This window comes from Piliocolobus tephrosceles, chromosome 18 (genome assembly GCF_002776525.5).
Source record: "Piliocolobus tephrosceles isolate RC106 chromosome 18, ASM277652v3, whole genome shotgun sequence".
NCBI classification, from domain to species: domain Eukaryota; kingdom Metazoa; phylum Chordata; class Mammalia; order Primates; family Cercopithecidae; genus Piliocolobus; species Piliocolobus tephrosceles.
Genome location: NC_045451.1, coordinates 45,322,560 through 45,347,848, shown reverse-complemented (window position 1 = coordinate 45,347,848; position 25,289 = coordinate 45,322,560). Strand labels below are relative to the sequence as shown.

At 37.6% G+C, this 25,289-nt stretch overlaps 1 protein-coding gene across 4 annotated transcripts in view; it reads left to right on the top strand.

The window, feature by feature from the left end:
• The window catches only part of KIAA1328 (KIAA1328 ortholog), a 415,804-nt gene that overhangs the window by 119,780 nt on the left and 270,735 nt on the right, over positions 1-25,289 (top strand). For 3 of the 4 annotated variants that reach the window (XM_026455159.1, XM_026455160.1, XM_026455161.2), the window contains exon 6: positions 7,714-7,841. In XM_026455159.1, coding sequence (XP_026310944.1) covers positions 7,714-7,841 — 128 coding nt within the window. Of the gene's footprint in view, positions 1-7,713; positions 7,842-8,028; positions 8,705-25,289 lie in introns of those variants that run through there. The other variant, XM_026455158.1, reaches the window with a different exon arrangement.

Here is a 25,289-nt window from a genome sequence, read left to right as displayed (position 1 = left end):
TACTCTTCATTTGTTCTTCTTTGTGTTTGATTACCTGCCATTCTTTCTCCCTAAAGGAGATAGTGTTAGTCTTGTTCATTATTGTATGTCTGGCATCTCATTCAGTCTCAGATGTTAATGTACTCATTATATTTATTATTCAATAAATATTTATTGAGCACTTATGTAGGCTAAGGAATTCAGTGGTAAACAAAACAAAAATTCCTGCCCTTATAGACTTATTTGTTGAATGAAAGAATGAATGAATGAGTGAATAAATGAACAAACAAAATCTGTACATTCCCTGGACAATTTTACCCACTCTCATGTCTTTAGCCACCACATATAAAGTGATTAACTCCCAAATGTCTATTTCTACTCAGACTTCTTTTCTGAATTTTAAGCCCAGGGATCCAAGTGTCCCCTCTTAGCTACCTCCACTAAACTCTCCCGAGCATTTTTAACTCTGTGTTCTAAAGTTGCACTCTCCCCAGACCTTTTCTTTATTCTGCGTTCTCTGTCTTATAAATGGAATCACACATCTCCTCATACATCTTGTCACCTAGTTCGTAAGCTGACATTGCCTTAAATATCCCTTTTTAACCCCCATCCCCTATTTTCTACCATTGTTACTCCAGCTCATGCCCCTCTCATCTCTTGCTTAGACTTCTATAGGGATTTTCTAATTGGTTGCTTTGATTCTAGTCTTCAGCCCTCTGATGCATCCTTTACTCTCCTACCAGAGGTATCTTTATGAAATGCAAATTAGCTGTAAGACATCAATGAGTTAAATAGAGATAAAATCTGAATAACTTAGGGTAACATTTGACATCCAGCCCCTGTTGATCTCTGTAGCCTCTTCACTCATTCTGTCCCACTCAGGACCAGTTAACCATCCATGCCATGCTTCTTTCAGTTCTCTTAATGTACATATTGATCTTTTTTTCATTCCTTAGATCTTGGTGATTTCTCAGCCAGGGGTAATGCACACCCTGCCTACCTGGTACATCTGTATACTCCTTTTCCAAAATTTGTTTTCAATGTCACGTGTTCTCTGGAGCCTTTCCTAATTTCCCTCCAGTGTGGTCAAAGTGAACTACTCACCCCACCTTTTTAAAATCTTGATTGTACTCTAGTGTATAAATGTTTCTCCTGGAACATGTTATCCTTATTTGTTTAAATATCTCCCTCTCTCTAAGCCTTGATGTCCTTTTTTAAAGAAAATGTATTGAATATATACTTTGTGCCCTGCACTGTGCTAACTGTTCTTCGTTTATTTATATCATTTACATTTGCAGTTGCCCTGTGAGGTGAGGTAGATATTATCCCCAGATGAAGATGTCAGAGAAGTTACATCGTTGCTAAGTACCAGAGTTAAGATTTGAGCCAAGAATGTTGAGCTGACACCTAAGTCTGTGCTTTTACTGAATCCACAGTACTGCCTTTGTACATCTTATGCCTGTTACATTGTATTCAGAAAGCATTTGTTAAATGACTGGAAGAAAGCTTGGCAGGTCTTTTTTGCATGGCCTTTTTGCTGTCTTGTATGTGCGTCTTCCTGGCTCCAAGGACAGTTCTGGTTAGTATATCGTTGGATCATAGTAACAGTTTGTCACCTGACTTACTGACTAAGGACACCTGATTGTAGAGAACTCTTAGGAGGCTGACTTGATGCTCCAAGTTTGTGCTTCTCACATGATAACTTGTGGTAGAAGTAGGAAGACAAGAAGAGATTGAGTAATAGTAGAAAGAGAGAATCACATTTCCTGCAATGTTTTATTATGATAACTTTCAGATATATAGATAGTTGACAATATGGCATTGAAACACTATGTACCTTCTACATAGATTTCAGTGGTTGGCATTGGCTATATCTGCTTTGCCCCCTCTCGTGTGTGTGTGTGTATATATATAATATAAATATTTAATATTTATAAATAATTGTATATAAATATATAATTATTATATTTGTAATATAATGTACTTAATATATTATATGCTATATAAATAAATATATTTATTATATATAAATATATCTATATTTATATAAAAATACACACCAGAGGGGGCAAAGCAGATATAGCCAATGCCAACAACTGAATATATGTATATAAATGTATATAGATCTATATAAATATAGAAATATATACCTATGTAATAGAAATTTATATAAATTATAAATTTACTTACAGATATAAAATTTTATAAGAATTTATTTGCCTATTTTTCTGTGTGTCATAGGAAATGCCACTTGTCTCTGACACCTGGGGATGCTTGGACTGGTACTTAGTAATTTTGATCTAATACGGAACTAAATGAAGTGGCAAATGTCACATGTAACTCCTAACTACCTCAGACTTGTCTCATAAGAATTGAGAACATTTTATTTTATAAACCAGATTATGATACCTGATAAAATTAGTAGTAATTCCATAATATTGTAATTGAGTCCATATTCTAATTTTTCTAGTTGTCCCAATAATGTCTTTTCTGTTTTTCTCCCTGAATGCGGATTCAGTCATGCTTCATGGGTTGCATTTGGTTGTGTCTTTGGTCTCTTAATCTAAAATAAGCCTCCTGCCCCAAACCTTTTCCCCTATGACACTGACCTTTTGAAGAGTTCAGGCCAAGTGCTTTGCAAAATCTCCCATATACTGGATTTGTGTGATTGTTTCTTACAGTATCATTTAATTTGTTCCTTTATTCCTTCTAAATTCTGTGAAGTTGAAGTTAGGTTTACAAATTTGATTAGGTTCAGATTAAAACATAAGTGATGATGCCTACTTCCTGCAATTGGACATAATTTCTGTTTTTCTACTTATTAGTGATCCTGAATTAATTTACTTTGAGTATTGACCACCAGATTGTACTGTTGAAAGATACATTTTGTTCTTTGCTGTAAGTAATTATGACTCCTTAAGAATATCTAACTCATTAACCTTTCACCTAATGGTTTTAGTATCCTTTAATGATCCTTACCTGTATTAGTTATTACATTGGGGGTTCTAAAATGATGATTTAAAATTTTGACCGTTTGTTCTAATTAGTTTGCTTTCTTCTGTAAAGGAAGACTTCACTTTTTTATTTTTATTTTATTTTATTTTTGATACAGAGTTTCAGTCTTGTTGCCCAAGCTCAAGTGCAGTATTGCGATCTCAGCTCACTGCAACCTCCGCCTCCTGGGTTCAAGCAATTGTCTTGCCTCAGCCTCCTGAGTAGCTGGGATTACAGGCATCTGCCACCATGCCTGGCTAATTTTTTGTATTTTTAGTAGAGATGGGGTTTCGCCATGCTGGGCAGGCTGGTCTGGAACTCTTGATCTCAGGTGATCTGCCCACCTCGGCCTCCCCAAGTGCTGGGATTACAGGTGTGACTTGGCTTTTTTATCCATCCTTTCTTCTTTTGCAGCATTACTACGAAGTTGTGGATTTTTATTTATTTAGTTTTCTATTAATTAGAGTGATTATTTCAGTGCTCAAATTTTCCCAAATGTGGTTAATAGGCATCCCCTTTAGGCTATCTCCTTTTTTTTTTTTTTTTTTTTTTGTGAGATGGAGTTTCTCATCACCCAGGCTGGAGTGCAATGGCATGATCTCAGCTCAGTGCAACCTCCACTTCCCGGGTTCAAGCGATTCTCCTGCCTCAGCCTGCCGAGTAGCTGCGATTACAGGCACCCACCACCACATCTGGCTGATTTTCACTGTCTTGTTTTTTTTTTTTTTTTTGTGAGATGGAGTCTCACTCTGTTGCCAGGCTGGAGTGCAGTGAGTGATCTCAGCTCACTGCAACCTCCGTCTCCCGGGTTCAAGCGATTCTCCTGCCTCAGCCTCTCGAGTCGCTGGGATGACAGGTGCCTGCCACCATACTCAGCTAATTTTTGTATTTTTAGTAGAGACAGGGTTTCATCATGTTGACCAGGATGGTGTCAATCTCTTGACCTCGTGATCCGCCCTCCTTGGCCTCCCAAGGTGCTAGGATTACAGACGTGAGCCACTGCACCTGGTTGCTATCTCCTACTCTTGTGATAAGCCCTCATCTATTTGTCTTTGAACACTTTCTAGCATTTTACAGCACAACAATATGTTCCAAGTTTACTTTATACTTTCTCTACCCCAAAATGGGGTTCAACCATTTTTCCAAGGAGTCTTGGCTCCAAAAAAGGAGAATGTTTTTTTTTTTCTTTTAATTTAATGATTCACCTTTTGTCTTTTCACAGAGGCCTCTCTACATTTAGTTCTGTAAAGATTAGTTCTGTAAACATTAGGTCTGATCAAGATTACTAAGTACCAGTCCAAGCATCCCAGGTGTCAGAGACAAGGGTGAGGTGAAGTAGTGGGGGTGAACGCTGGTAGGCCAGGGGAATTATTTCAGGTAAAATAATCTTTCTTTACTTTGGCAGCCTCCTAGTAGTATATCCTATCTCCGACCCTTCCGCTCTCCACTTGTGATTTGTCTCTCACCCAGTTTTTATTCTTTAACTCATCCCCTTATTCATTCTGCTCTTAGCATTACTTTTACTTATTTATCTAATGCATTTTAGTGTTAAGATTTTAAGCTTTACCAAATGATTATTTTCCACAGCCATTTCAGCTAATTAATTTGATGGTTAGGTTTTGATATAATCTTGCTTAATACTAATTTATATTTATTTATTTATTTGTGTTACCTAATGAAGACTTATTTCTTTGAAGAGGTTGCAATGACTGCTGTGTCTTCCACTTCTTAAACAGTGGTTAGGCAGACTACAGAGTTTTAAATTCATGTCATGGTTTGTTGTACACTTTCCCTTAAGTTTGGTTTTCAACATCTAGTTCATCCTTTTCTGTCAGTTGGCCAGGATGGAGTTAAATATGTCTTCTTTTTCACTGTACCCCCCAAATCATTGAGAAGGCATTTTGTCCACATTTTCCTAACATAAATCTTTCTCTCCAGATGGAGGATTGAGTCTCATTGTGCTAGGAAGGAAGGGAAGGTGGGGGAGGGTGTATTTTGAAATCTGCTATATCAAGAAAGACATTAAAAATTGATAAAGGCAGGACTACCTGTTTTCATATTCTCCCACATAGCATGTATGTAAATGAATTTGCCTGTAATTTGTTTCAAATGCTGACATTTTACTCCTAAGCTATATAATTGTGCTTGATTTTTCCAGAATAAAATTCATATTCTGTGACCAGACTAATATGTTCACCTACTATAAAAATTACTGCCTATGGTAACAGCAAGAATAAAAATCTCCTTTTATATACATAATAGCTGGCAGAGACTCCTGGGACCACCACAAATCATTCCTATCTTTTAGAGCTTGCTTTCCATGGAAATGTAAAACCAGCCTAGTCTAATGTACATTGACTCTGAAAACCTATTTAGACTACCATTTATACTATTGTTATTTAAGATGCCAAGGATTCAACAAGCTCTTCTAATTATTGTATTATCTAAGCTTAGTAACCTGTCCTTTCCCTGTGAACCAGCTCCTCTTCTATCATCTACCTCTGGCTCCTTTTTTGTGAAAGGTTAATAATGAGAACAATGAAGCAATTGGTTATTTATGCAGTCATGATTGGCAAAAGTTATTAGCACAAGAATCTGCCCAGAAGCAATGATTAGGTTATGAAAATGTTAAGAAATACTGAAACCAGACACCATTTTGACATTTAAAAAATAATATTTCGACCCTTAATTGTGATGACCTGTTGTAAAAGTATTTATACAGAATAAATCTCATTGGATAGTAATTCTTATACCAACAGCATACATAAGTAAGTGTTAAGGGGAGATTTGAAAATGTACTGAAGGGACAAAGAGCCTGGGGAGGAAATTACCACAAAGAAAAATAAGGAACAGAACTCTCTCTTGGGTAGAACTATTTGTCTCCCAGGCACTGGTCTACAAAGTTAGCTGACATTTTCTGATTCAGTATTTTCATATTGAACGCTTGGCAAGTTTTACGAGTTGTGAGAGAGGGTACCCCAGGTTAAATTGCCATATTCTTTATACCAAATTATAAAATTATAAAAAATGTAGGGAGATATGGGTTCAGAATATTTCCTGGTGATGGTTTTATTAATAAAATGTTGACTTAACTGAAAAACTTAACAAAAAATATCAAATTATACTCTCTTTATGTTTAATACAGTTAGGAACTTTCTGTGTAAATTGTCAGTACTCTTAGCAGAACAGTGTTACTATTTGTACCCCATACTGATTTTTTCAAATAACTTTATTGTGTATAATTCATGTAAAATAAAATTCACTCTTTTGAACTATATAATTAAATGGTTTTGAGTATATTCCAAAAATGTGCAAACACAACTACTTTGTAATTCCTGAACGTGTTTATTACCTTTCCACCAAAATTCATACCTGTTTGCAGTTGCTCTCCATTTCTTCTCCCCTAACCCTTGGCAACCACTAATCTATTTCTGTCTGTATATATTTGCCTGTTCTGAATATTTTATACAAATGAAATCATGCAATATATGGTCTTTTTTGTCTAGCTTCTTTTACTTAGCATAATATTTTCAAGGATCATCCGTGTTGTAGCTTGTAGCGGTACTTCATTGCTTTTTGATGGCTGAATAATATTCCATTTATAAATATTCCACATTTTGTTTATTTATCTGTGGACATTGAGATTGTTTTTACTCTTCTACTATAGGAATAATGCCATGTTGAATATGTATATACAAGTTTTTGTGTGGACATATGTTCTTTAAAAAGTTGTCTTTGCTTATATATTTAATATTCTTCAGGACATATTTTCACTTCTCTTGAGTATATACCTAGGAGTAGAATTGCTGGGTCATATGTCAAAAAAATCTCTAACATTGTGAAACAGCTAACTTATTTTCCAAAGTGGCAGCGCAGTCTTATGTTCCCATTAGTTATTTAGGAGGGTTCCAGTTTCTTCATATCCTTGCCAGTGCTTGTTAGTCTTTTTGGTTATGGTCATTTTAGTGAATGCAAAATTGTATCTCAGTGTGTTTTTTATTTACTTTTCCCTGATGGCTATGTTGAGTATCTCTTCTTACGCTTCTTGGCCATTTGCATATTTTGTTTTGGGAAACGTCTATTCAAAGCCTTTGCCCACTTTTAAATTGTACTCATTATCTTTTTATTGTTTAGTTTTACAAGGTGTTTATATATTCTGGACACAAATTCTTTACCGTATCTTTTACAAATATACAAGTCACTCACTCAGGGGGTTGTTTTTTTCAATTTTTAAATAATGCCCTTTGAAGCACAGTCATTTGACATTTTGAAGTCCAATTTATCTATTTTTTTTTTAAATTTGGTTACTTGTGCTTTTAAGTGATCATAACCTAATCCAAGGTCACAAAGATGTTCTTTTATATTTTCTGCTAAGAGTTTTATAGTTTTAACTCTTATGTTTAGATCAATGATACATTTTCAGCTTGTTTTGCTTTTTTAATATGGTCTGAGGTAGGGGTTCCTTTGCATGTATCTACATTTGTTTTTATTCAAATTTAAAGAATCAAGGAATAAATTTGTTTTCAAATGGGATGTTCTTTGCTACTCTTTTTGTGAAGTATTGTTTTATGATTTTGGGGGAGGAATACATGCAACTTTTATCTGAAGACTGTATGCTTATGACTGTCTCACCAAATATGATTGCATTTCTGGTTTTGTTTATTGGAATATGAAAAGCAGCATTGATGGATGCAGTTTGAATCAATTTTTCAATTTTTTCACCTTAATTTGCAACCTCACCTCTTCAGCTACAGTATAGAGAATGCCAAGAACTTCTAAGCCTGTATCAGAAATATTTATCAGAACAACAAGAGAAGCTCACCATGTCTCTCTCAGAACTTGGTGCTGCTAGAATGCAGGAACAGCAGGTAAGCATCTTTAATTTTACTTTTCTTGTCTTCAGTGGATCAGCAAGGTGTCAGAAGAGCCATTTGCTTTTTATGTTAATTTCCTCACAGTATATAATATTTTTTTAAAACATGTAGCTACTGCATGTGATTGAGTTGATGTCTTTCCCTCCCCCTTTCCTTTCTCCTCCTGTTCCTGGGACCAAAGGTAAGGAATGATTACTTGAAGAAGTCTGTGTGGGTCAGTGGGGAAGCTTCTGGTTGGATGAAGGCACACCCAGAAGAGTAAAGAAAACACTGCTCTGTTACTTAATAAAGAAGATAAGGTGGCCTGTTTGTTACTCATTGTCCCTATGGAAATCATAAATAAGCCTTCCTTAATACTTGTTTATTTTTTAGAATAATGAAAGTTAATTGTGAACTTATAGAAACTTTAACTGGAGAATATTAGGATATTTTGCATATGCTTGCATACATGTATTGATCATATAAGTATATAGGAGAGTGTTTATATAAACATTTATATACATCTTGCCAAATGGTATATATTATATAGTTAAATGAATGCTCAGAGCCCTATCAGATGTGATGTGAAATAAGCCCTAAAGACCCACTTCTTGTTGGGGGATTCCCTTTCCTAGCGAAGGGAAGCCATGACAGACTGTACCTGGAAAAACGGGACACTCCGCCCAAATACTGGGCTTTTCCCCATGGTCTTAGCAACCAGCAGACCAGGAGATTCTCTCCCGTGTCTGGCTCAGTGGGTCCCACTCCCACAGAACCTTGCTCACTGCTAGCGCAGCAGTCTGAGGTCAACCTGCGAGGCTGCAGCCTGGCAGAGGGAGGGGCGTCCACCATTGCTGAGGCTTCAGTAGGTAAACAAAGTGGCCGGGAAGCTCAAACTGGGCAGAGCCCACTGCAGCTCAGCAAGGCCTACTGCCTCTACAGACTCCACCTCTGTGGGCAGGGCATTGCTGAACAAAAGGCAGCAGAAACTTCTGCAGGCTTAAACGTCCCTATCTGACAGCTCTGAAGAGAGCACTGGTTCTCCCAGCACAGCATTTGAGCTCTGAGAAAGGACAGACTGCCTCCTCAAGTGTGTCCCTGACCACCGTGTAGCCTGAATGGGAGACACCTCCCAGTAGGGGCCAACAGACACCTCATACAGGCAGGTGCCCCTGTGGGACGAAGCTTCCCGAGGAAGGACCAGGCACCAATATTTGCTGTTCTGCAATATTTGCTGTTCTGCAGCCTCTGCTGGTGATACCCAGGCAAGCAGTCTGGAGTGGACCTCCAGCAAACTCCTACAGACCTGCAGCTGAGGGACCTGACTGTTAGAAGGAAAACTAACAAACAGAAAGGAATAGCATCAAAATCAACAAGAAGGACATCCACACCAAAACCACATCTCTAGGTCACCACACTAGATAAAACCACAAAGGTGGGGAGAAACCAGAGCAGAAAAGCTGAAAATTCTAAAAACCAGAGTGCCCCTTCTCCTCCAAGGATTGCAGCTCCTCGCCAGCAATGGAACATAGCTGGATAGAGAATGACTTTGAAGAGTTGACAGAAGTAAGTTTCAGAAGGTCCATAATAACACACTTCTTTGAGCTAGAGGAGGATGTTCTAACCCATTGCAAGGAAGCTAAAAACCTTGAAAAAAGTTAGATGAATGGCTAACTAGAATAAACACTGTAGAGAAGACCTTAAATGACCTGTTGGAGCTGAAAACCATGGCACAAAAACCTTGTGATGCATGCACAAGCTTCAATAGCCGATTTGATCCAGTGGAAGAAAGGATATCAGTGATTGAAGATCAAATTAATGAAATAAAGCGAGAAGACAAGATTAGAGAAGAAAAGAGTAAAAAGAAATGAACAAAGCCTCCAAGAAATATGGGACTATGTGAAAAGTTTGATTGGTGTACCTGAAAGTGATGGGGAGAATGGAACCAAGTTGGAAAACACTCTTCAGGATATTATCCAGGAGAACTTTCCCAACCTAGCAAGACAGGCCAACATTCAAATTCAAGAAATACAGAGAACACCACAAAGATACTCCTCGAGAAGAGCAACCCCAGTACACATAATTGTCAGATTCACCAAGGTTAAAATGAAGGAAAAAATATTAAGGGCAGCCAGAGAGAAAGGTTAGGTTACCCACAAAGGGAAGCTCATCAGACTAACAGCAGATCCCTTGACAGAAACCGTACAAGCCAGAAGACAGTGGGGGCCAATATTCAACATTCTTAAAGAAAATAATTTTCAACCCAGAATTTTATATCCAGCCAAACTAAGCTTCATAAGTGAAGGGAAATAAAATCATTTACAGACAAGTAAATGCTGAGAGACTTTGTCACCACCAGGCCTGCCTTACAAAAACTCCTGAAGGGAGCACTAAACATGGAAAGGAGCAACTGGTACCAGCCACTGTAAAAACATGCCCAGTTATGAAGACTATCAGTGCTATGAAGAAACTGCATCAATTAACGGGAAAAATAACCAGCTAACATCATAATGACAGGATCAAATTCACACATAACAATATTACCCTTAAATGTAAATGGGCTTAATGCCCCAATTAAAAGACACAGACTGATAAATTGGATAGAGAGTCAAGATCCATCAGTGTGCTCTATTCAGGAGACCCATCTCATGTGCAGAGTATAGGCTCAAAATAAAGGGCTGGAGGAAGATCTGCCAAGCAATTGGAAAACAAAAAAAAAAATCAGAAGTTGCAATCCTAGTCTCTGATGAAACAGACTTTAAACCAACAAAGATCAAAAGAGAGAAAGAAGGCCATTACATAATGGTAAAGGGATCATTTCAACAAGAAAAGCTAACTATCCTAAATATAAATGCACCCAATACTGGAGCACCCAGATTCATAAAGCAAGTCCTTAAAGACCTACAAAGGGACTTAGAGTCCCATACAGTAATAATGGGAGAATTTAACACCCCACTGTCAATATTAGACAGATCAACGAGACAGAAGATTAACAAGGATATCCAGGAATTGAACTCAACTCTGCACCAAGTGGAGCTAATAGACATCTACAGAACTCTCCACCGCAAATCAACAGAATATACATTCTTCTCAGCGCCACGTTGTGCTTATTCTGAAATTAACCACATAATTGGAAGTAAAGGACTCCTCAGCAAATGTAAAAGAACAGAAATCACAACCAACTGTATCCCAGACAACAGTGCAATCAAATTAGAACTCAGGATTAAGAAATTGACTCAAAACCATACAACTACATGGAAACTGAACAACCTGCTCCTGAATGACTACTGGGTAAATAACGAAATGAAGGCAGAAATAAAAGATGTTCTTTGAAACTGATGCTAACAAACACACAACGTACCAGAATCTCTGGGACACATTTAAAGCAGTGTGTAGAGGGAAATTTATAGTACTAATTGCCCACAAGAGAAAGCAGGAAAGATCTAAAATCGACACCCTAACTTGACAATTAAAAGAACTAGAGAAGCAAGAGCAAATAAATGCAAAAGCTAGCAGAAGGCAAGAAATAACTAAGATCAGAGTAAAACTGAAGGAGATAGAGGCTCAAAAAACCCTTCAAAAAATCAATAAATCCAGGAGCTGGGTTTTTGAAAAGATCAACAAAATTGAAATAGCCAAAGTATAAATGGTTTGTTTGTATTTTGATCTGAAATATTTTCTTTTGTTCTGTTTTCTTAAAACATAGCTGATAAGAAGAGGCAGAGGAAGGTGGCAGCTATTTTTGATTGTTTATGTGAAGTTTCCCTGCTACACTGAAAACAAGTCAGGCAGTTTTTAAGGTGGCTTTTGCTTACTGCTTTTCAAGGGGTAAGAGAAAATGGTAGTTGGAAGATCAGATTTCAGACCTTCAGTTTTAGTTTCTACTTACTGCTTCTTCATGACATAGATGTGTGACGAGGGCACAAAATGGAAGGCCAATCCATTTGGCAAGGATACGGGAGTTGAGATAGAGGAATCTTTCTTTTACCAGTATTAATAGTCTTATCGTAAGGATACAGAGCTGATAGTGAAGAAATAGTCACCAGGGAGTCCTAAAGACATCTAGAGGAGACCTTTTTCTATTTACTTTGAAATTGGAAGAAAATAAAACTTTCTTAGGTGTTATTGATTTGTATTTAAGCTAGTGATTTCTTGGAGGTTTTGCCCAATAAGTCTATTTCCTCGTAGTAAGGGCATCATTGTGAAGACTGTAAACCTCAGTGATGTCACTGACCTAATTCTTTTCCCACCTCCCACTTATCTTGTCATGAAGTTACATGTTCTATTTATGTACTTGCAAATAGACTGTGCCCATCTCTGTGGTGTCACTTTTTTTGTTATTTTGTAATCATTGTTACATCATTCATCTATCACCCTTATCAGCTTTTGAAAACAGGCATCTTGTTGCATTGGTTTTTATACACTCGAAGCCTAACAAAGGTCTTGGCTTAAGAAATACTAATTTTTCATTAATTTGTATTTAACAAACATTTATGTAGTACATACTACTTGTTAATACATGTTAAATAATTTAATCCGAACTCGGTGAAATAAGGTAGGTTATTATCTCTGTTTTATGCCTCTCGCAGAGGCAGAATGAATGAATCGGCCAGGTCATACAGCTAACAGGTTGGCAAAGCCAAGATATGAACCAAGCCAATCTGGCACTATAGTTTGTGAAGAAGGAAAGACAAGAAAAATTTGAGATAACTAAAATTGTTAAAATTTGACTTTAGATATTCTTGTTTCTATAACTAACTCTCCTTGGCTCTTAATCTGACGTACAGATTGTTAAAACTCTAGAGCACAAATATGCTAGAGAGATGGTGGGAAACTATTTTCTTTCCTTGTAAGGAGCCACAGTGTCAGATAAAACATAAAATTTTATTCTTAAAATTTTAAAAATTTTACCTTTACATTTTATGATGGCGATGGCAGCAGATCCTTTTTCATGAGGCATTTATTTGACTTTGAGAGACTTGTTCTGTTTCTTCTTCGTATTGTTTACTCTCTCGAATATTATGGTTTTGCTTGTAGTTTATTAAATCCACAGTTCTCCAGAAGAATGCCCTAGCTTATGATTTTTGTTTTTGACATCTGCCATTTCCTTGAAAAGAAGTTGGCTTTATTTATAAGGTGATTTTTTTTCTTGTTTTCTCCCCATCCTCTTTCTCTTTTTCTTAAAGATAACTGCATTCTACATTTCTTTTGTAATTTATTCAGCATTATAAGTTCTTCATAGTGGGTTCTAGAGAGATTCTTCACTTGTTCTCTTCAGGTTGTAGTATTTATTTGATGTGTGTATATTAACCCATTATCTTAATAGTACAATCCTCTAGTACTTATAGCTATAGTACTTACAGCTATAGTACAATCCTAGTTCTGAACATGGTAGGGTCTAATCACCATAGTTTTGGTCAATGTACATTTTATAATATAACCTTTTCTTGTTATAGAAGAGTGTTACTCTTCTTTAAATCTAAACTTAGTGTTACTTCACTTATAATGCTCATAACTTCCATTTTTGTCTTATTTGTAGCCTATACCATTTTACAAAAGTTGTCATATTTCCTCAGTACTCTTTGTAATAAGATAAAGCCTAGGCAGCATTTTGAATAGCTTCTCCTACTCCAGTTTGAAAATGTTGGTAGGTAAGCCTATTTTACCATTTTTATTAACTCTGCATTACTTTGGCAGGTAGATATAAAGTAGCTTTATAATTCTCTTGGAATTTCTTTTTTTTCCTTAAAATTGGTAAAATGATTACTTTTTAACCATGGGCAATGGATATTGTATTTCAGTTCCTCTGATCTGGTAAAAGGCTTGTTAGAGAAACTTCTTTATTTTCCCTGTGATTACTTGTTCCATATTTCTTAGTAGGTCTGGGTCACAGACTGGTCAAGAATCTGAAATTTACTAAAGATGGATCATTGCTTAGTACAAATTTAATGTCTATTGATGGTTGTTATCACTGTTGTCTCTATAGTGTTATTAAAAGGTGATCAGAAGTTCGAAACCAGCCTGGTCAACATGATGAAACCCTGTCTCTACTAAAAATACAAAAAAATAAAAAAGAGAATTAGCCAGGCATGGTGGTGTGTGCCACCACACCTGACTCATTTTTGTATTTTTAGTAGAGATGGTGTTTCATCATGTTGGTCAGGCTTGTCTCACATTCCTGACCTCAGGTGATCCACCCACCTTGGCCTCCCAAAGTGCTGAGATTATAGGCATGAACCACTGTGCCTGGCCAAAAAAAAAAAAAAACGTTTTATAGTACTTACGGACACACAGTCTTATGACTGCTTCCTAGTCTGCAACTACTTTCGTATATTCTTTTGGTTAAAATTTTATCTAATTTTATTTTGTTCTTTTTAATGTGTACTTAATGTGTAATATGTGTCTTAATTCTATCTAATAGTAGGCTATCTTCAAGTTATAGTACCACTTATAAGCCTAGATTTTATTGACAATCCAGAAGCATCATCATACTTCTAATTGACAAAAAAAAAAAAAAAAAAAAGAATATGTGAAGCTCTTTATACTATTAAACTCCTCACAGACTAAAAGGTCTGTAGTTAAAACAAGAATTGTTCCTTGCTGGGCCTGCCATGGTGAACAAAAACCAACAAACAAAGAAAAAACAAGAGTAGGAATAACAGCAGACTTCTTATCAGAAACAATGCAGGAAAAGGCAGTACAACAGCTTATTCAAAGAGCTGAGGGAAAAGGAAACTGTGACAATCAAGCAAAACTACTCTTCAAAACTTAAGGTGATATAAAGGCATTTCAACATTAACAAAGACTAAGAGTACTAGTTTACCTGCCTTACAGTATAGAAGTCTGTTTATATGAAAGGAAAATGACATGAAGCAGTAACTCAAATCCACACAAAGAAATAAAAAGCACCAGTTAAGATATGTATTTCCCTTTTCTTAAACAATTTTATACACCTGAATAAAACAATAATAATCCTGTATTGAGCTTACAAGATATAAAGATCGTGTGTGTGTGTGTGTGTGTGTGTGTGTGTATACGTGTGTATACATTTGCACAAGGGAGACGAGAAGGGAGGGAGCTATATTAGAGTGAATTTTCTGTATACTCCTGGAATTAAGTTAGTGGAAAGGAAGTAAAACCATCTTTATTCATAAAAAACATGATACTGTATATAGAGAATCATAAGAAATCCACAAAAAAATGGTGATGGAATCAATAAATGAGTTCAGCGAGGATGCAGGATATAAGATCAATATGTAAAAATCAGTTTTATTTCTGTTGATTACCAATGAACAATTAAAATACAGATATACTTAATAGAAGAAGTGCAAGACTTTAACACTGAAGACATTAAAACATGACTGATAGAAACTAAAGAACATCTAAATAGATGGAAATGGGTTCCATGGTCATGGATTGGCCATTTTCCCAAATTGATTTACAAATTTGTTGCAATCCTGATCAGAATGCCAGCAGATTTCGATAATTCCTTTTTTGTAAAAACTGGTAAAACAGTCTTAAAATTTATATGGAAGCACAAAGGGGTAAGAAAAGCCAAAACAATTTTGAGAACGATGAGAAGAGTGGAGGATTAATCTTTTCAGTTTCAAAATTTGTTCTAAAACTATGGTATAGTAGGTAGAATTTTAAGATGGCTCGCATGACCTTGGCCCCCTGGCAAAATGCTTTCACTCTTGCGACTATGTTATGTTATATATTTAAAAAGATTATCTGGGTAGGCCCAATATAATAAATAAGAAAAACAGAGTTTTCTTTAGCTGAGAGTGAAAGATGAAATCAGAGAGATTTGAAGCATGGAAAGGATTCATCTCACCACTTCTAGCTTTAAAGATGAATAGGGCTCAAAGCTGAGGATTGTTCATGGCTAACAGCAAGAAAATGAGGATTTAAGTCCTGCAACCACAAGGAGCTACAATCTGTCAGCAACCTGAATGAGCTTGGAATAAGTTTCCTCCTCAGATATTCCAAATTAGATCACAGCTCAGCTAACAACCTGGATTCAGTCTTGTGAGAAACTAAATGTAGAACCTAGTCAAGTTGGTCTGGCCTTTTGACCTACATAACTGTGAGTTAGTGAATTTGGATTATTTTAAGCTGTTGTATTTATGGTAACTGTTTTTGGAAAAATAGAGAAAGAATATACACAGAGGACTCCAAGATGGCCAACTAGACCCAGGCAGGAGGAACATTTCCCACCAAAGGACTAGGACATCAGGAAAACTGGTACACTCCTAGCAGATCTTCAGAAGGAAGGTATTGAGAGCGGGCAGAAGGAAGAAACAGATGCTGGGCTGAAAGGGGAGGAAGCTGGGAACCCTGCACAGGGCTACTGCACACTGGGACTTGTTCATGGCCTTCAGTGACTCCTGTGGAGTGGGTGAGTTGAACAAGCAAGGAACAACTCAGTCTCTTCATGGGCATCTGGAATCCCAGAAATAAGACAGTCACATAGCAGTAAAAAAAAAAAAAAAAAAAAAAAGAATAAAAAGGAATGAAGAAAATCTTCAAGAAATATGGGATTATGTAAAGAGATCAAATCTATGACTCAGTGGCATCTTTGAAAAAGATGGGGAGAAATAACTTGGAAAACATATTGGGAAAACATATTTCAGGATATCATTCATGAGAACCTCCCCAGCCTAGCTAGAGAGGCCAAGATTCAAATTCAGGAAATGCAGAGAACCCCTGCAAAATACTTCACAAGAATATCATCCCCAAGACACATAATCGTCAGATTCTCCAAGGTCAAAATGAAAGAAAAAATATTAAAGGCAGCTAGAAAGGACAGGTCACCCAGAAAGGGAGGCCCATCAGAATAGCAGTGTAACTCTTAGTGGAAACTCTAAAAGCCAGATGAGATTGGAGGCCTATATTCAACATTCTTAAAGAAAAGAAATTCCAGCCAAGAATTTCATATCTGACCAAACTAAGCTTCATAAGTGAAGGAGAAATAACATCATTTTCAGACAAGCAAATGCTGAGGGAATTTGGTACCACCAGAACTGCTTTACAAGAACTCCTGAAAGAAGCACTAAATATGGAAAGGAAAGACCAGCAACTGCAAAAACACACTTAAGTATACAGACCAGTGAAACTTTAATGCAGCCACACAAATCAGCATAATAAACAGCTAACAACATGATGACAGGATCAAATCCACACGTATCAGTACTAACCTTGAATGTAAACGAACTAAATACCCCAATTAAAAGGCACAGAGTATCAAAGTGGATGAAGAAGCAAGACCCAATGGTATGCTGTGTTCGAGAGACCCATGTCACGTGTAGTGACACCCATAGGCTAAAAATAAAGGGATGGAGAAAAATCTACCAAGCAAATAAAAAACAGAAAAAAAGTAAGGTTGCAATTCTAATATCAGACAAAACAGACTTTAAACATCTTGTCTAGTATCAGAAAAAAAAAAAAATCAAACAAGACAAAGAAGGCCATTACATAATGGCAAAGGTTTTAATTCAACATGAAAACCTAATTAGCCTAAATATATTTGCATCCAACACAGGGGGACCCAGATTCATAAAGCAAGTTCTTAGAGACCTTCAAAGAAACTTCAACACAATAATAGTGAGATAGTTCAACACCCCACTGAGAGTATTAGATCATTGAGGCAGAAAATTAACAAAGATATTCAGGACCTGAACACTGGACCAAATGGATCTGATGGACATCTGTGAAACTCTCTACCCCAAAACAACACAATGTATATTCTCCTCATCTGCACTGAGTACAAATTAATCTAAAATTGGTCACACAATTGGACATAAAACAATCTGCAGCAAATGCAAAAGAACCAAAAGCATATATTAGCCCTCAGACCACAGTACAATAAAAATAGAATTCAAGACTAAGAAAATCTCTGAAAACTATACAATTTCATGGAAATTAAACAATCTGCTTGTGAATGACTTTTGGGTAAATAATGAAATTAAGGCTGAAAACAAGAAGTCATTTGAAATGATTGAGAACAAAGATACACTATACCAGAATCTCTGGGACACAGCTAAGGGAGTGTTAAGAGGGAAATTTATAGCACTAAACATCCACATAAAAAGTTAGAAAGACCTCAAATTAGCAACATAACATAACAACTAAAAGAACTAGAGAAGCAAGAGTAAACCACTCCAAAGGAAGCAGGTGACAAGAAATAGTCAAAATCAGAGCTTAACTGAAGTAGATTGAAACGCAAAGAAAACATTCAAAAGGTAAATGAAGCCAGTAGCTGGTCTTTTGAAAAAAATTAATAAGCTAGATAAACGACTAGGGAGACAAATAAAGAAGAAAAGAGAGAAGATCCAAGTAAACACAATTAGAAATGAAAAAGGGAATATTACCACTGACCCCACAGAAATGCAAATAACCATCGGAGACTATTATGAACACCTCTGTGCATACAAACTAGAAAATCTAGAAGACATTGATAAAATTCTGGGCACATACACTCTCTCAAGGTTGAACCAGGAAGAAATTGAATCTCTAAACATTATTGGTAAATAATGTGCTCTGAAATTGAATCAGTAATAACCTACCAATCAAAAAAATCTCAAGACCAGATAAATTCACACATTCTACCAGATGTACAAACAAGGGCTGGTAGCATTCCTACTGAAACAATTCTAAAAAGTTGAAAAGTAAGGACTCCTCCCTAACTCCTTCTATGAGGCCAACATTATCCTGATACCAAAACCTGGCAGAGACATAACAAAAAATCTCAAGACTAGACAGATTCACAGCTGAATTCTACCAGAAGACAAGCAGGAGCTGGTACCATTCCTTCTGACACTATTCCAAACAACAGAAACAGAGGCACTCTTCCCTAACTCATTTTGTGAGGTTAGCATCATCCTGATACCAAAACCTGGCAGAGACACGACAAAAAAATGAAAATTTCAGGCTTTCAGGCCAATATCACTGATGAACATTGATGTGAAAATCCTCAATAAAATACTGGCAAACCGAATCCAACAGCACGTTAAAAAGCTTATCCATCACGATCAAGTCGGCTTCATCCCTGGGGTGCAAGGCTGATTTAACATATGCAAGTCAATAAATGTAATCCATCACAGAAACAGAACCAATGACAAAACCACATGATTATCTCAATAGATGCAGAAAAGGCCTTTGATAATAATCAACACCCCTTTATACTACAGACTCTCAATACACTAGGTATTGGTGGAACATATCTCAAAATAATAACAGCTATTTATGACAAACCCACAGCCAATATCATACTGATTGGGGAAAAGCTAGAAGCATTCTCTTTGAAAACCGGCACAAGATATGGATGCTCTCTCTCACCACTCTTACTCAACATAGTATTGGACGTTCTGGCCAGGGCAATCAGGCAAGAGAAAGAAATAAATAGTATTCATATAAGAAGAGAGGAAGTCAAATTGTCTCTGTCTGCAGATGACATGAGTGTATATTTAGAAAACCCCATTGTCTCAGCCTAAAATCTCGTTAAGCTGATAAGCAACTTCAGCAAAGTCTCAGGATACAAAATCAATGTGCAAAATTTGCAAGCATTCCTATACACCAATAATATACAAATAGAGAGCCAAATCATGAGTAAACTCCCATTCACAATTGCTGCAAAGAGAATAAAATACCTAGGAATACAACTTACAAGGGATGTGAAGGACCTCTTCCAGGAGAACTACAAACCACTGCTCAAGGAGATAAGAGAGGACACAAATAAATGGGAAAACATTCCATGCTTATGGATGGGAAGAATCAATATCGTGAAAATGGCCATAATGCCCAAAGTAATTTATAGACTCAATGCTATCCCCATCAAGCTACCATTGACTTTCTTCATAGAGTTAGAAAAAACTACTTTAAATTTCATATGGAACCAAGAAAGAGCCCATATAGCCAAGATAATCCTAAGCAAAAAGAACAAAGCTGGACGCATCATGCTATCTGACTTCAAACTACACTACAAAGCTACAGTCAACGAAGCAACATGGTACTGGTATTAAAGCAGATATATAAACCAGTGGAACAGAACAGAGGCCTCAGAAATGACACCACACATCTACAATGATCTGATCTTTGACAAACTGACAAAAACAAACAATGTAGAAAGGATTCCCTATTAAATAAATGGTATTTGGAAAACTGTCTAGCCCTATGCAGAAAACTGAAACTGGACCTCTTCCTTACACCTTATACAAAAAATAATTCAAGATGAATTAAAGACTTAAACGTAAGACCTAAAACCATAAAAACCCTAGAAGAAAACCTAGGTAATACCATTCATGACATAGGCATGGGCAAAGACTTTGTGACTAAAACACCAAAAGCAATGGCAACGTTAGCCAAAATTGACAAATCAGATCTTATTAACCTTAAGAACTTCTGCACAGCAATGGAAAATATCATCAGAGTGAACAGGCAACCTACAGAATGGGAGAAAATTTTTGGTCTGTCCATCTGACAAAGGACCAATATCCAGAATCTACAAGGAACTTAAATTTACAAGAAGAAAACAAACTACACCATCAACAAGTGGGTGAAGAATATGAACAGACACTTCTCAAAAGAAGACATTTATGCAGCCAAGAAACATACGAAAAAAAGCTCATCATCACTAGCCATTAGAGAAATGCAAATCAAAACCACAATGAGGTACCATCTCATGCCAGTTAGAATGGTGATCATTAAAAAGTCAGGAAACAACAGATGCTGGGGAGGATGTGGAGAAATAGGAATGCTTTTACACTGTTGGTGGGTGTGTAAATTAGTTCAACCATTGTGGAAGACAGTGTGGTGATTCCTCAAGTTTCTTGAACCAGAAGTACCATCTGACCCAGCAATCCCATTACTGGGTATATGCCCAAAAGATTATAAATCATTCTGCTATCAAGACAAATGCACATGTATGTTTACTGCAGCACTATTCACAATAACAAAGACTTGAAACCAACCCAAATGCCCATCCATGATAGATTAAGAAAATGTGGCACATATATACCATGTAATGCTATGCAGCCATAAAAAAGGATGAGCTCATGTCCTTTGCAGGGACATGGATGATGCTGGAAATCATCATTCTCAGCAAACTAACACAGCAACAGAAAACCAAACACTGCATGTTTTCACTCATAAGTGGGAGTTGAACAATGAAGAGACATGGACACAGGGAAGGGAACATCACACATTGGGGCCTGTTGCAAGGTAGGGGTGTAGGGGAAGGATAGCATTAGGAGAAACACCTAATGTAGATGATGGTTTGATGGGTGCAGCAAACCACCATGGCACGTGTATACCTATGTAACAAACCTGCACTTTCTGCACGTGTATCCCAGAACTTAAAGTATAATAATAATAAAAAAGAAAATAAAAAGAGAAAACTTCAGGCCAATATCCTTGAAGAATATTGGTGTAAAAATCCTTAACAAAATACTAACAAATCAAATCTAGCTGCACATCAAAAAGCTAATCCAACATGATCAAGTAGGTTTTATTCCTAAGATGCAAGGATGGTTCAACACATGCAAAGCTATAAATGTGATTCATCACATAAACAGAACTAAAGACAAAACCCATATGATCATCTAAATAGGTGCAGAAAAGGCTTTTGATAAAATTCAATATCGCTTCATGTTAAAAACTCTCAACAAACTAGGCATTGAAGGAACATACTTGAAAATAATAAGGGGCATCTATGTTATACCCACAGCCAACATGTTAGTCAATTGGCAAAAGCTAGAAGTATTCTTCTTGAAAACTGGCACAAGAAAAGGATGCCCTGTCTCACCACTCCAGTTCAACATAGCATTGGAGGTCCTGGCTAAAGCAATCAGGCAGGAAAAAGAAGTAAAGGGCATCGAAATAGGAAGAGAGGAAGTCAAACTATCCCTGCTTGCAGATGACTTGATTCTACATCTCAAAAACGCCACAATCTTAGCACAAAAGTCCTTAAGCTGATGAACAACTTCAGTAAAATTTCAGAATACAAAAATCAATGTACAAAAATCACTAGCATTCCTATACACCAACAACAACCAAGCCAAGAGCCAAATCAGGTATGCAATTTTATTCACAATCATGACAAAAAGAATAAAATACATAGGAATATAGATAGCCAGGGAGGTGAAACATTTCTGCATTGGGGATTACAAAACACTTCTCAAAGAAGTCAGATGTGAGCATAAACAAATAGTAAAACATTCCATGCTCATTGAGGGGAAGAAGAAATATTGTTAAAATGGCCATAGTTCCCAAAACAATGTACAGATTCAGTGCTATTCTTATAAAACTACCAATGACATTCTTCACAGAACTAAAAAATCTATTTTAAAATTAATATGGAACCACAAAAAGAGCTTGAATAGCCAAGCCAATTCTAAGCAAAAAGAACAAAGTTGGAGTCGTCACACTACCCAACTTAAAGTTATGCTAAAGAGCTCCAGTAACCAAAAAGGCATGGTACTGTACAAAACCAGACAGATGGGCCAATGGAATGGAATAGAGAATCCATAAATAAAGCTACACACCTACAACCATCTCATCTTCAAGAATTCTGGAAGGAAAAAAAAAAAAAGCAATGAGGAAAAGACTCCCTTTTCAGTAAATGGTGCTGGTTTATACTGGCTAGCCATATGCAGAAGATTGAAACTGGCCCCCTTTCTTACACAATGTACAAAAATCAACTCAAAATTGATTAAAGGCTTAAAAAGTAAAACCCGAAACTATAAAAACCGTGGAAGATAACCTAGGCAATACCCTTCTGGACATAGGAACTGGCAAATATTTCATGACAAAGACACCAAAGCAATTGCAACAAAAGCAAAATTTGACAAATGTGATCTGATTGAACTAAAGAGCTTCTGCACAGCAAAAGAATCTGTCAACAGAGTGAACAGACAAACTACAGAATGGGAGAAAAATTTTGCAAACTATGCCTCTGACAAAGGTCTAATATCCAGCATCTGTAAGGAACTTAAAAATCTTAAAAGAAAAAACCACCTTATTAAAACAAGCATAAGAAAAAAAGTTCAGTATTACTGATCATTAGAGAAAGCAAATCAAAACCACAGTGAGATACCATCTCACACCAGTCAGAATGGCTATTAGTAAAAAGTTAAAATATAACAGATGCTGGCGAGATTTTGGAGACAAGGGAACACTTATACACTGTTGGTGGGAATGTAAACTAGTTCAGTCATTGTGGAAAGTAGTGTGGTGATTCCTCAGAGATCTAAAAACAGAGCTGCCATGCAACCCAACAATCCCATTACTGAGTATATACCCAGTGGAATATAAATTGCTCTGTCATAAAGACACAATCACACATGTGTTCATTGCAGCACTGTTCACAATAGCAAAGACGTGGAGTCAACCTGCATGCCCATTAATGACAGACTGGATAAAGAAATGTGGTACAGGCTGGGTGCTGTGGCTCTCACCTGTAATCCCAGCACTTTGGCAAGCCAAAATGGGTGGATCACCTGAGGTCGGGAGTTGGAGACCAGCTTGACCAACATGAAGAAACCCTGTCTCTACTAAAAATACAAAATTAGCCAGGCGTGGTGGTAGATGCCTTTAATCCCAGCTGCTCGGGAGGCTGAGGGAGGAGAATCACTTGAACCCAGGAGGCAGAGGTTGCAGTGAGCTGAGATCACACAATTGCACTCTAACCTGGACAGCAAGAGCGAAACTCCATCTCAAATAAATAAATAAATAAAAGAAATGTGGTACGTATATACCATGAAATACTATGCAGCCATAAAAATCAATAAGATCATGTTCTTTGCAGAAACATGGATTGAACACGAGGCCATTATCCTTAGCAAATTAACAAGAACAGAAAATCAAGATGTTCTCACTTGTAAGTGGGAGCTAAATGTAAGAATACATGGACCCAAAGAGAGGAACAACAGACACTGAGGCCTACCAAAAGGTAAAGGGTGGGAGGAAGGAGAGGAGAAGAAAAAGATAACTACTGGGTACTATGCTTGTTATCTGGGTGATTAAATAATCTGTACATCAAAGCCCTGTGACACAAGTTTGCCTGCATAACAAACCTGCACATGTACCATGAACCTAAAATAAAAGTTTAAAAAGAAAATGCATGCAATATTCATGACAGTGTAGTACTGCCATAAGGATGGATATATAAATCAGTGGAACAAAATTATAAATTCAAATAATAAACCCTAATAATGATGGTCAATTAATTATTGATGAAAGTGCTAAAGCAGTTAAGTGGGAAGAAAGAATAATCTTTTCGGGAGCAAGATGGCCGAATAGGAACAGCTTCAGTCTCCATCTCCCAGCGCGAGCGACACAGAAGACCGGTGATTTCTGCATTTTCAACTGAGGTACTGGGGTCATCTCACTCGGGAGCGCCGGACAATCGGTGCTGGTCAGCTGCTGCAGCCCGGCCAGCGAGAGCTGAAGCAGGGCGAGGCATCGCCTCACCTGGGAAGCGCGAGGGGGAAGGGAGTCCCTTTTCCTAGCCAGGGGAACTGAGACACACAACACCTGGAAAATCGGGTAACTCCCACCCCAATACTGCGCTGTAACACCGGCACACCGGAGATTATATCCCACACCTGCCCGGGAGGGTCCCGCGCGCACGGAGCCTCCCTCCTTGCTAACACAGCAGTCTGTGGCAATCTAACCGCAAGGCAGCAGCGAGGCTGGGGGAGGGGCGCCCGCCATCACTGAGGCTTAAGTAGGTAAATAAAGCCACTGGGAAGCTCGACCTGGGTGGAGCTCACAGCAGCTCAAGGAAACCTGCCTGTCTCTGTAGACTCCGCCTCTGGGGACAGGGCTCAGCTAAAGCAGCAGAGGCCCGTCCAGACGCGAACGACTCTGTCTGACAGCTTTGAAGAGAGCAGTGGATTTCCCAACACGGAGGTTGAGATCTGAGAAGGGGCAGTCTGCCTGCTCAAGTGGGTCACTGACCCCTGGGTAGCCTAACTGGGAGACATCCCCCACTAGGGGCAGTCTGACACCCCACACCTTACAGGGTGGAGTACACCCCTGAGAGGAAGCTTCCAAAGCAAGAATCAGACAGGTGCACTCGCTGTTCAGCAATATTCTATCTTCTGCAACCTCTGCTGCTGATACCCAGGCAAACAGGGTCTGGAGTGGACCTCAAGCAATCTCCAACAGACCTATAGCTGAGGGTCCTGACTGTCAGAAGGAAAACTATCAAACAGGAAGGACACCTATACCAAAACCCCATCAGTACATCACCATCATCAAAGACCAGAGACAGGTAAAACCACAAAGATGGGGAAAAAGCAGGGCAGAAAAGCTGGAAATTCAAAAAATAAGAGCGCATCTCCTCCTGCAAAGGAGCACAGCCCATCGCCAGCAACGGATCAAAGCTGGTCAGAGAATGATTTTGATGAGATGAGAGAAGAAGGCTTCAGTCCATCAAACCTCTCAGAGCTAAAGGAGGAATTA